The following is a 13263-nucleotide window of genomic DNA, read 5'->3' on the forward strand; positions in this document are numbered from 1 at the left end:
GATTCTCAGGATACAAGAAGCAGAACAGCATTCTGCATTCGTAGGCATAAATGGGCATGTGCACACAAACACACACACACATAAATATGTGTGTGACTTTCTCTAGGTGATGGACGCTTTCACTGGTGCGTGTAGTGTGTGTATCAAAGCTCTTCTCCTCTCGTGTCAGGAGCCTCGGTCAGCATACACAGCACAGGGTCTCAGAGGGGGATGCTTATTCAGCATGGTATGGATTGGGAGCTGGGAGAGTACCTGCTCCAGTAAAGCACAATGTACTGTAGGAAGCTACTGTCACAGTCACTGACAAGGTTCTATGGGCCTTTTTAAGGAGGCGCGAAGTTTATGTTTTCGACCTGATATGTGCAGTGTGCATCAGGTCTATTTGCTGGCAGGTGTGGCATGGTTGGATCGCTGCTGATGATGGGAGACTGGTTTATTTACGGATCCACTCGGGACTGTAACCGAGAGCTGCGGTGTGCTGTAAGGCCAGTGAAGTGGAGCCGTGAATGAGCCGTGAATGAGCCGTGAAGGTCCCACCGTCATCTTCATCTGTGTGTGCAACCCCCCCCCCACCCCACACACACACACACACACACACTCTACACATGGTATTACTCTCAATTTCTCACATGCAAATACTATTTCACTCACTCAGTCTCTTGTGCGTTCATGTAAACACAGTATGTCAGCATTAGTGAGGGAGCGTGCGCTGAACAATGTAAGTGTACACACCCACATCCCTACACACATCTCCATACACAAACAGTCTCCTCCATGCTGTCGAACTCACAAATCCAGACGACCACACTTACTCCCATTCACAGACGCACTCACGCACACGCCACTTTTCCTCCTCAGAGCCCCAGCGAAATACACACAGCTGTGCGAATCGCATGAATCACACACGCTGCGGGCCGAGAAGGAGGCAGACGTGTGGCCTCTCCCAATAACCCCACTCGCTTTTAAAAAAAAGATTCCATTCTCTGCGGACTGTTTACACTGGAACCAGTGTGCGTTTCATCTCGCGGAGGTGTCTACTCTGTAGACCAGGGCGCACACACACTGCCTTTTAAGGCCTGTGTAGAATTCAGTATCATGAAGTTCAGCAGCAGTAGGAACTGCAGAGGGAGGATGGAGTGGGGCAGAGAGAAGGAGGGAGCAGGGGGAGGAGGAGGAGTGGTGCTGCTGCTAGATTGTGTAAGCTGAGACGATAAGGGAGACATCGGTGTGAAAGTGAAACTGAGCTTGCAGAGTTTTCTTTGCTTATGTTAAGCAAACTTGCACAAATGTTGTCTTTCAAACACTTGCACACTCTTTAATTTTTTAGGTAGAAATACTCTTTTAGTGAGAGGATATAAGAAGGTAGAGACATGTATTGATGTATTTTTGCAATGTAAGGGCTTTCTGTAGCCAATTGAAGTTGAATTGGTTGGAAATAGTCCATCAAAGTAGATTTTACAGAATGTTTGGGATATCTCTGCATTTTAATATGCGCCAATGCATAATGCATTATATTAAATGCCGTCGGGGATATTTTCAGGTGCTCAGAGGGACACAGTGACAGGACTTGGAGAGTGCATGCAGAGTGAATACAGCAGCTGGTCATTCAGGTCAGTTCTGATGTAGTCTCCACACTCAACCAGGCTGCAGGCCATCCTACAGGATATGACCTCTGTCTACAGGAAATGTTAAATCCCATGATCCTTCTGGTTGGTCAGGAATGAAACTTGAGACCTGTTTGTGTAATCATGCACACTCCCACACTCATATACCCTCCCACTCCGCCTCCCATAACCCCCACAACACACACACACACAGTAAATAATATTAGTCGTCGTCAGAGAGTTCATTTGTGTGTGTGTGTGTGTGTGTGAGCTTTTAATTGCCTGTCATGTTTAAACTGATAAAAATGCTTATACCATTCATAACCTTGTCATTTTCTCCTAGATCTGTTATAAGGAGACCAATGTTGACCTTGAATTTGTACACCACACAGCCACAATAGCTACTGTTGGAAAAAAAACAACAGCCTCATTTATAATGATTTCCAAGCACCGCTAATTCATCTCGGTTGGAAACAGGGGCATTTGAAAGTTCCTGTTTACAGAAGACGGTGCCAATGTAAGCATTCCTCAGAGACGTGGTTCTGGTGAGAGGGTAATATACTCAATCACTCACAAAGCAGCCCCAATAAAGACATGCAGCCTCGCAATGCCTGCTGCAATAACAGCAGATGAAGAAGGGTTAAGCACAGAAATCACAGTCTACAGTCTCCTGGAATCAAGGTATGGCAAGACCCAGCCCAGCTTCTCTGCTGACAGCATCAGCAGGCTTAGCTGCTCCCCCTCAAATATAAAGACAAGCTCCCCTGTAGTTCTGCTAACTCAACAGCAGAATGCAGAGTTAGAGTATCACAGTTTACACCAGGTGAAAAAACACCTGAACTCATTTTTGAACTTTTTGAAAACAAACACTATGATCAGATACACCTAATGGTTGTGTACTTTGAAAATAGCACAGCCTCCAGCAGATGTCGAAGCGCTCTGGAGAGAAAATAGTGTGAGATGTCTCGAACGTGTTTTTGTTGTTGTGAGAGAGCAGCACACTATGCCGAGCAAAGCTTCCTTCTGCCGTGGCCAACTGAGATGGACGGCCTCCAAATTCCAAACAAGGAGCATTAGCCGTGAGTCAGTGGTGGGGGACTTAGGTTGCCCTTGCACGAAGGGAATGTGTCCTGGCCATCTCTTGGAAGGCTTAAAGTCCGCGGGCTTGCATTACAGTATTGCTTACATAGAGTTGATATAAAACACAGGATCAATGATTCCACAGGCTGGGGCAAGAAGGCCTGTTCACATGCACTTACTACTGCTGCTGCTGCTCATGCAGCTCTCTGTGTATCGACCACTCTAGTATCACTTCCTCCACTTTCCCTTAGTGTTGTCATTACAGTAGGAAGGTAACGAGTTTGTGTAAAATGTTTTTTCCGGAAAATAGGTGGGAAAGAAAGGAATCAATTCAGTGATTGTGCAGCTAATGAAGAGGAAGACATGTCTGACATGGGTTTGTCATTCCAGAGGCTCCCTATTCGTGGCGGGAGTAAAGGACTATGCTTTCTCTTTTTGCTGCTTATGTTTTCCTGGAGGCACCTGAGAAGAAACTTAGCTGGACCATAAGGAAGGGAGCTTGGAGATTGGAGATGCTGCTGACTCCTTGATCAGGTGTCTTATCACCTGGCTGTGACAAACGCCTGAAATGTCAGCGCGCAGACTGTGTCGGGATCCAGAAAATGAGTATTGATCGCTCTCCCCAAATATATTCCACTGGTATTAAACACTGGATATGCCAGTGGAACACAAAGGGAAAGACTATTGCTGGTGTCACTGCAGGAGGACAGGGACAGCCATGGAGGAAGCGGGGGACACAGAGAGATTAAAAACAAGGAAGCCAGAGACTTGTACAAGAAAGGCAGAGAGGGAAAGAGAAAGAGAGAATAGGGAAGAATGAAAGTAGGGCAGAGTCCGTGTCAGCTGCAGTCAGCATTAAAACAAGCAGAGGAGCCGTTCCTTTCACCGGTCCACTCATCAATTATTCTACTCCTCAGCTTTCTCTTCAGTTGGAAATCGATTACCTTCATAGATTGTCTTTTGATTTATTTCCCAAGATCTGGGGATCTTTATATTACCTTGGCTTAGTTACTCTGCTCATAGCTACTTAAACCATAATTCAATCACTATCTATTTTATTAACCATGTTGGAAGATATTGACAAAATGTGCTATAAAGGCACTAAAGATCAAACTCTGCATCTCATTCCACATTAGTGAGGTGATTAATGAAATTGTCATTAACGGAATTGATTGCTTGTGCGTGTTTTTGTGCACGCATAGGTGACAGTGTGTGTAAGCGAGCGTGTGGGTGCATATGTGTGTGTGTGTGTGTGTGTGTGTGTGTGTATGTGTGGCATTTAAATCATGACATTCTCTGGTCTCACTCACTGACCCTTGGAGGCATGTTATTGTGTGTGGGTGTGCACTGGTGAATGGAGATGATCTCTTTTCTCTCCAGAGGAAGGGAGAAAATGTGCACAGTGACATTTAAGTGCCTCCCTGGGGACCAGTACATAGATCTAGCAATGCCTCAGAGGGAGCAGGACCACGAGAGACGAGCTTCACAGCCTGTTATCACAGTCCTCTTTGTTTCCCATTTGTGCTTTAGCATTTAAATATTAAATGACCTAACAAATAAGTTGTTTTCTGTTTTGTATTTATTGTACACCAAAGTCTAAATTTACAAGCGTGTACACTGCAGTGCAACTGTGTCTATAAGTGTGTGTGTGTGTGTTCTTTGTGCACTCCCAGAGGGAGTATGTTACAAAGGACAGGTGGTGTTATTGATGATGGGGTCATCACTGGTGCAGTTCCCCACATGCACACTAAAGTGTGCACACACATACACACACGCGCACAAACACGCACACATCAATCTTGGATGGTACATTACCATGACTGCAGACTTTGAGGAGTCATTGATGCAGCTAATGTGTACAGTTCAGCTACAGGACCGTTTGTCCGATCGAAAGCTCAGCTCAGTCAAAATCCCTCAGTGACAGAAAGAGGTAAATCCATTGACATGTCAAATACACCTTCTTTATGCAATCAATGAATCATTTAATCACTCAGCCATCCAACCCCTCAATGCACAGTCACACAGCAGTTGTTTGAAGTGCCCAATACTCAGGCCACCAGTGCATTTGATCCCTCTTACTATATGAAGTTATGGATCTGTTTGACACTACTAACCTATGTTTACAGATTATCACAAAATGAGGCCAAGGCAAGATTCTTGATAAACCTTTGCACAGCTATTTGCACTAAAACTAAAAGGTTAGGTGTGCTCTTTAATAATGACACATTTGTGATATGACTGTAATACCAAAATTGGTTGTAATTCGGTGTAAGTATTATAAACATGCACCATTTCAAATCACCGCCATGCTTAGAAAACCCATGCAGTCAGACAGCAGACCCTACAATGCATCAGTAGGTGTGTGTGTGTGTGTGTGTGTGTGTGTGTGTGTGTGTAAATCTGTATGACAGGTAATGTCTATCATAGCCAGGATAGTTAGAATATAACCCTGCACTCAAAATCAAGTTGATACCTGGAAATTGGTTTCTGAAAAATAGAAGAGCTCCCTTCTCAGCATCCTGCCAACCCTCCCTTCCTTCTCCCCTTGTCTACACCTCTCCCCTCATCTGTTCTCAACTCTTCACCTTTGTCTCTCTGTTCTTAGTGAGCCCCTTGAGGTGAGAGCCTGAAACATTTGGTCAAAAGTTGCTGCGAGTTTGACTCAAGGTTTATGGTTTTGTGTCGAGTTGGGTTATACAGTAGTTCATTGTCTAAATTGTCTTGAAGGTCTCTGTAAATATGAATATACTACTGTATGTGCTCTTCCTCTCTCTCTCTCTCTCTCTCTCTCTGTGTGTGTGTGTGTGTGTGGACATGAATATATGTGTTATTTGTGCGAGCTTATATATTTTTCTTCTGGAGAGGGAGGTATAATTTTTAAAAGACAAGATGTTCCTCTGTCCTTGGACTGAAGCCAGGCGCATTCTATTCTCTGCCTCTATCAATAAGATTAACACAGGGTCTGTGAATGGATGCCAAGGAGGACATCCTCCAATATAGTGGCCACCACTGCTGAATCTTAATGAGGTGCGCATACGCATATGCATGCATTCCGGGATACTCTTGTCGGCTTGTCAGTCTTGAATCGTATTGTTATTTTGGATTATACAGGGATATTTCAAAGCCTTTTCGTTTAATTTTGTTTTGTTTAATTTTCGTTAAAATCCTGTGATGTGTTCCTGTCTGATATCTTCATGTCAAATGTGTGAATATAGAAATACTTAGTATACTGTGCATGATTTTGCATTAAATATTTTATTAAAACACTATTTTACATTGCCCTTATGACAACTGGAACATATCTTTATTTTTGCATACAATGCCTTCAGAGAGCACTAACTAAATTAGACTTTTGAAAACTATAGTGGTAAAAAAAAGTTTGATCACACTTATTGACCATCTTGCTGTACACAAAGCAAACTACAGAAGCTGTGTCAGCAGCTATATCTAATGGACAGAAGTCCAAGCTGCATTTCATTTCTCAGAGCTCTTCTCTCTGCTTTGTTTCAGAATATGCCAGGATCTCATGATGAATGCCAACAGTACAGACCCTGGCTTGTACCTTGCCCCAAGTGTAGCCGAAGCAGCCATTTACTCCGAGATCAGCTCCTGGACCGAGGTCCCCGGTAGAGATGGCAATATCTCCTCCGCTCTCCTGCACTCATTTCCCAACCTGACTGCCCTGGCACTGGGGAATGGGAACAGTAGCAAAGCGCCGGGCCAGCAGTATGACCCTCTTGGGGGTCACACCATCTGGCAGGTCATTCTCATCGTGTTCTTCACTGGCCTGCTCTCTCTAATCACCATCATCGGAAACATCCTCGTCCTTGTGTCCTTTAAGGTCAACCGTCAGCTCAAGACTGTGAACAACTACTTCCTGCTGAGCCTGGCTTTTGCAGACCTCATCATTGGGGTGATATCGATGAATTTGTACACCACCTACATCGTCATGGGCCACTGGGTCATGGGGAACTGGGCATGTGACTTGTGGCTGGCCATTGACTACGTGGCCAGCAACGCGTCTGTCATGAACCTACTGGTCATAAGCTTTGACCGCTACTTTTCCATCACCAGGCCACTGACTTACCGGGCCAAGAGAACCACCAAACGAGCAGCTATTATGATTGCTCTGGCTTGGTTAGTGTCCCTGGTACTCTGGGCCCCTGCCATACTGTTCTGGCAGTACTTTGTTGGGGAACGGACAGTTCCTGCAGATAAGTGCTACATACAGTTCCTGACAGAACCGATTATAACCTTCTGCACTGCCATGGCGGCTTTCTACCTGCCAGTGACAATCATGAGCATTCTGTACTGGAGGATTTATAAAGAGACAGAGAATCGATCCCGGGAGCTGGCTGGGCTCCAGGGTTCAGGGGGGAGGTGTGGCAGCGAGAGGTCGCACTTCCACCTCCACTCCACCGGGGGGAGCGCCAGGAGTTGCAGCAGCTTTGAACTGAGCCGGCCGATGCAGAGACGCGGCTCCATGCTGGGACTCTCTGGGCGCTTCCACTGCTGGTCGTGGAGGCCTGGCCGCTGGGCCAGAGGCCGAGGCGAGGGCGAGCAGGACCACAGCAGCAGCGATAGCTGGAACAACAACGACGCTGGGATCTCCGCCGACCACTCGGGCTCGTCTGACGAGGACGACAGCAGTGTGCCCGCTACACGTGCCATCTTCTCCATTGTGCTGAACTTGCCAGGCATGAGGGCCGCTGTCAACTCACAGGTCACCTCCTGTGAGGACTTTGACGAGGCGTCAGAGGAAGATCCACTTCGGATTGGAGAAGAAGATGCCACAGAGATGGACAGCGTCTCTCAGTCAGTCAACAACGGCAGCGGCAGGGACAGCAACAGCTTCCAGAGCTTCTCCACCAAGATGGGCAAAGTCCAGTCTATGCCTGCCATACAGTCTTCATCCGCAGACTCAGATCCCACTGCCACAGCCAACACCAGCACCACCAAATCACCCTCTGTGCCCATCTCTTTTAAAGAGGCAGCTCTGGCACGACGCTTTGCCGTGCGAGCACGTACTCAGATCACTAAGCGCAAGCGCATGTCTCTGGTAAAGGAAAAGAAAGCAGCGCAGACACTGAGCGCCATTTTGTTGGCCTTCATAGTCACATGGACACCCTACAATATCATGGTTTTGGTGAACACCTTCTATAAAGAATGCATTCCACCATCCCTGTGGGACATAGGCTACTGGCTGTGCTATGTAAACAGCACCATTAACCCCATGTGCTACGCCCTCTGCAACAAGACCTTCCGCACCACCTTTAAAATGATCCTGATGTGTCGCTGGGATAAGCGAAGGCGAGAAGGAAAACAGCCACTACAGCAGAAACAGACCGTCAGATTCCACAGAAGGTTACCCAGGGACTCCGCATAGACTTGTTAACTCTGAACATACATACAACAGCTGCTCTGCAGGATTAGGCTGAATGTGGATTAACATACTGTATATTTGCGAGTTTGAGGCTGTGGCCTTAATGGATGAACGGAAAAAATATTTTTGGACTCTGTGACCTGTTCTCCTTTGTCGTGTAACTTTGAGGCCAGGAACTACTTCACTGTACTGTTGCTTAACGGAAATACCAAGAGAACAAGAAAGGGCTTTTGACATTGTAGAGGAAAATCTGCTTGCTGTCTCTACCTGAAAGGATTACCAGATTTCACTTTGATGGGGATTATTTTTGTTTCATCAAATTTTCAGCCAAGTCTCCTGGAGGTGTTGCTTTTAACGTCAAGCTCATAAAATATTGGTTTGAGTCGAAGTAGATTTACTGATCCGAAGGCTAGACATTAATACCACTGAACATAAAAGTCACAAACTCTTTTTAGGCTCATACGTTTAAAGTTTTGTTTTAGGGAAAACTACAAGGAACATTGTGAATTGTCACTATCAGTCTTTGTGGACAGATTTAAAAAATACTTAAACATTTGATGGGTAAATATAATGTTCTGTGCATCTCAAGCCATGTTAGAGCAGTTTATGTATTTCTGTTGGTTTGGACAAATCTTTGAATTTTGACTGTACTCTGATTGTACAAGCTGCTCTGGTGTTCTCTGTGTTTAGCTGTTTACATGGTTTGAGGCAAATACGTCAAGTATTTTCAGTGACTGTTTATGTATCAGAAATTTGTGTTGATATTGCTGGTATTTGTACATTTTGGGTGATTTGTATTTGATAACTTGGATAGATTATACATTGACTATGAAGTGTACTCCCTTGTTTGGGAACTAAGTGTTTTAAACATAATATTGATGACCTTGCAATGTTTTATTATTGGACATATTCAATCAAATTTATGCCACACGTCAGCCAAACATTATATTAAATATTTTATTAGAAAGGTACTTGTAGCTAGCTGCCTTGACAAAATCCCACCATATTCAAAAATGGACACCCAAGACATTATTTTTATGTTTTTATTTAACATGCTTTAAAGCACACCATATAATTATTGAATTAAAAAAAAACTGGGGGGGGGGGGGCGGGGGGTAATTGTGTAGAATGTAATTATAGATCTTGCCAGCCTGTGAGAAATCTAATAACTGCTCTGAAAAACTCCCATGGCACGTATTTTCTGCAATGTGCATTATTTTGACAAGGACCAGTTAAATGGATAGTGCATGCCATCTACATTAACCCTAGATGACATTAGTTCATTTTCTTGGATAGTGCATGCCATCTACATTAACCCTAGATGACATTGCATAGTTAATTATATATGTATCTATATATCATTCCAAAATGCATCTTGATACCCACCCAAAGTAGAATTAATTTAGCTTGGTTCGATTGACAAAGGAATATCTCGGTACTATTCAACTAATCAAACCAGTGTTTCTGAAGAGTAACAGTGCCCTCTGCTGAGCAGAAATTTCCCTGCATTTCAGTATGCCATTTTCATGGTTTCACAGTCGTCACTGAGGCAAGAGGAAAAGACTTGGGAAATTAAGTAGTCCATGCCTTAGTCATTTTGAGACATTTGATTCAGCCTTACTTAGTGGAAGAGTGAATGCCTTAGAATCGAAGTCAACAGCTCTTGTGAATGTGAATTACATTGTACAGAGGCAGCAAATTCATACCAAAGTGTTCAGTATTTGAGTACAGTGTACATGTGTTTTGCCCATGGTGACTTTATTACTTGATTCAACCAATAGTTTTCATTGATTGATTACAAATGTAGATACTTCATTTCTTATCGTTTCATTGTCCACTCAGTGGCTCCACAAGCAATTAACTTTTCAGACAGCGAAAGACCAGACTGATCCAACACCTGTTAAGACATGGAATATAACTGGTTTATGTTGTTGATGTGTGGTCCAATTCATGTTTATTATGGGACTGATGTGCATTTATCAACAAATATTTCTGAATGTTTACAGAATATCATTTTGTGACAGTTTGTGAAGTGTACTGAAATGCAGTTCCAATGCTAAGCATTTCTATCCAGCAGTCTTTCCTTTTTGAAAATAAATGTCACAGTTTTAATGTGATGACTCTGTCTTTAAAGCAACACAATGTTTTTTTTTATCTTAAAATAATGACTTCAAACTCATTTGTTCTGACATTGCTGGTGCACATGCAACATGCCATGTATGTAGCATTGTGGCAGGTAGGAGCATCACCCTCTTCCTCAGGTTTTACTCCCTGAGCACTAAATGGGTATCCAGTATGACTCCTACATAGTGTTACTTTAAAAGTAGAGTTATATTATGTACTGTAAATGAAGCATCACTTGGGTTTATCATGCTAAATCGGTTTCTGTAGTATTCACTGATGCTATTCCAATTTAATGAAAGTTCTGTATATATTCTGATGCAGGTACAAAAATTGCTGAAAGCATGCTCATTCACTTTTTTATGGTTCAGGTCACAGCCATATAGAAAAAAAATATAAAGGCCAAAACATAGTTACGGTCTATCCAGCTGTGTGTGATCCCAATACTGCAGTAGACATGGAATTGCTCAACTATGGAACACATTAACCTCCAACACCCCCCCAAAGTCAGAAGAGACTCACTGAATGCAATTCTTAAATAACACTGTGCAGTGTTCAGCTTTCCATTTAATTGCATGTTTAGCGAAAAGAAGCAACAACACTGAATGATCATGATGATGATAAATTGACTTGATTTGCACACTAAATCATTGGCGTAGGTACAAATTGCAATAAGCTGAATTGAACATTGAATTAAATGTGTATGTCTTTGAGGAGGATACCTGATGTTGTCAAGACAGAGTACAGCATCCCTGATAAATATAAATGTACTGTCTGAAGTAAGCTCAACATTTTAGAAAAAAAAATACTATTCAATTATTTTTCTAAAAATTACTGAGGTTCTTGTTGGAATAGAAACATTGTCGGATTACAGAGACTGATTACAGGAAGCAGATAAAAGAGGATAGACTCATGGGACATGTAGTATTATACGGTGGGTATAGGGTTCACTAATATTCAGTATTGAGTACAATATGAGTTATATATCTTATGCTCCAATGATGGATGTGCATACCTCTGTAGGAGTCACTAATGGATTTCTCCAGCTCATATGTTTGTATGTAGCACCATTGTACATCTCAATGTGTGTGTGTATGTGTGTGTGTGTGTGGGGGGGGGGGGTCAGAGCCGGACAGTAACGGAGTACAGTACATTTACTTGAGTACAGTATTTGAGTACAATTTAGAGGGATCTGTACTTTACTCGAGTATCATTTTTGCGGAGTACTCATGACTTTATTCAAGTACATTTGAGAGGCAAATATTGTACTCTTTACTCCACTACATTTCTATCCATAACCGTGAGTACCCGTTACTTTTTCTAAAAAAAAGGAAAAAAGAAAAATCTTGGAAACCCTCAATTTGTTGTTTCCCTCTCAACCGTGATTGGATTGTGCAGGCGCCACTGATTGGGACAGCCTATCAGCAATCACCTTCAGCTTTCCGCCAAAGTCAACTCCATGGTCAGATTTAGGTATTAACATTAAGATTTTTCCTAACTCCATGTAGGACGTTTCTGTACATAAATGTAAGCACTGTGGCAGTAGTAATGCAATATTTAAAAAATGTAGGCTACTCTTGTACTCTTGATACTCAAGTACTTTTAAAATCAAGTACTTCAGTACTTTTACTTAAGTAGACATCTGACTGTTGTACTTTTACTAGTACTTGAGTAAAATTTTAGCAAAGGGTATCTGTACTTCTACTCAAGTAATGAAGCTGTGTACTCTGTCCGCCTCTGGTGGGGGTGTCTGTAAAAAGACAGCTAAAGGGTAAAATGGGAAGACGGCATGTGATGATACACTCCCATCTTCATGTGACTGAGGAAGAGGAGCAGCCCAGCATTGATCACAAACAGTCATTTGTCCTCCTCACAATCTACGGAGACCACAGTGGTAAGTAAATCTGCTTTCACTCTTTCAATCTCTATTTTTGCTGTCTGTTTTCTTCTATGGGATATGCTTAATATTGTAAATCAAGATGAAAAGACCGCTTTGTCATTTAACTTACATTGTTTTTCATTTGTTTCAGTCTTTATTACATTCGTCATACTACCTCAACGTAATTAGTTTTCATAACTTCTAAAATATTCCAATTATAACTGAAAAGTAGTATGCAGTATGTAGTCAAAGTAAAAACCCCATTATTGGAGGCAAATACATGTTACTATAGTGATGGTGCTAACTGGTGATGATGAATTCTCTGTTGGTCATTAGTGAGGTTCTCCCTTCACTGTAAAGCACTTTGGGGGCCTTGATAAAGCACTATATAAATGCAAGTAGTTGTTTATTGTAAGGCATGAAAAGATGAGAGTGCACCTATATCTCTGTTATACGTTTCATAAATCCTGCTGAAGAAGCATAGACTCAGTGCGTTGTCAGGGATCTGCTGAGGGCCACATCCTGTTGGCTAAATGATTCATGAGAGCACCTCCGAGAATCCATTTTCATGATGCAACTTGATATGCAGCCTTTTCTGGAATGTTTGTTGAATTGCATGGAAGTGTTTGGGTCTGGTTTCTAAGTTGATTGATTTGACCATTAGATTGATTTACATGTTAATTCACTTTGACATTATCCCTCTCATGATGTAAGGCCTCCTCAGTATCATACACAAGCTAACAGAGGGAAACACCAGGGCTATTTTTAGCTCCCCAGATTGGATTGAGGAAGATTATATTCTACCCTGAATCCCCCTCCCCCTTCACAAGTACTATAATAATCTATGATGGTGGATTTAAAATCCCAACAGCATGTGATATTATAAATGGGATGTGGATGAGCATTTATCTTCACAATACTTTCAGCAATTTCATATTTTTTTATATTTTAGACAAATATGTTAGGTGTACAGAATGCAGATGTATTCCTATCAGCTGCAAAAAAAGAAAACTATTTATTTAGGCAGAAATATCCCAGGGAGGTACTGCTGTTAAGATTCTTAAATTTGATAGGGATTTTACATCAGTACTTCACTTTGTACTTTGACTTACTTATTTTTACTATGTCTGTGTATGTTCACTGTTAAGTAAATACTGCTCCATCTCTCTCGTTGATTCCAGATACATTGATACATG

General features: G+C 42.5%; 1 protein-coding gene across 1 annotated transcript; it reads left to right on the top strand.

Annotated features, from left to right (window-relative positions):
* The first annotated feature begins 399 nt into the window (after positions 1-399).
* Positions 400-8522, top strand: chrm3a (cholinergic receptor, muscarinic 3a). Its single transcript, XM_076285206.1, has 2 exons — positions 400-473; positions 6195-8522. Exons 1-2 carry the CDS (start codon positions 400-402, stop codon positions 8068-8070), a joined length of 1950 nt encoding a protein of 649 aa, XP_076141321.1. The 3' UTR covers positions 8071-8522.
* Positions 8523-13263: the final 4741 nt, after the last annotated feature.

This window comes from Alosa pseudoharengus, unplaced genomic scaffold (assembly GCF_046254945.1).
Source record: "Alosa pseudoharengus isolate Yale_2024_CS ecotype anadromous, Long Island Sound unplaced genomic scaffold, YU_APseudo_1.1 YU_APseudo_1.1_scf_15, whole genome shotgun sequence".
Classification (NCBI taxonomy): domain Eukaryota; kingdom Metazoa; phylum Chordata; class Actinopteri; order Clupeiformes; family Clupeidae; genus Alosa; species Alosa pseudoharengus.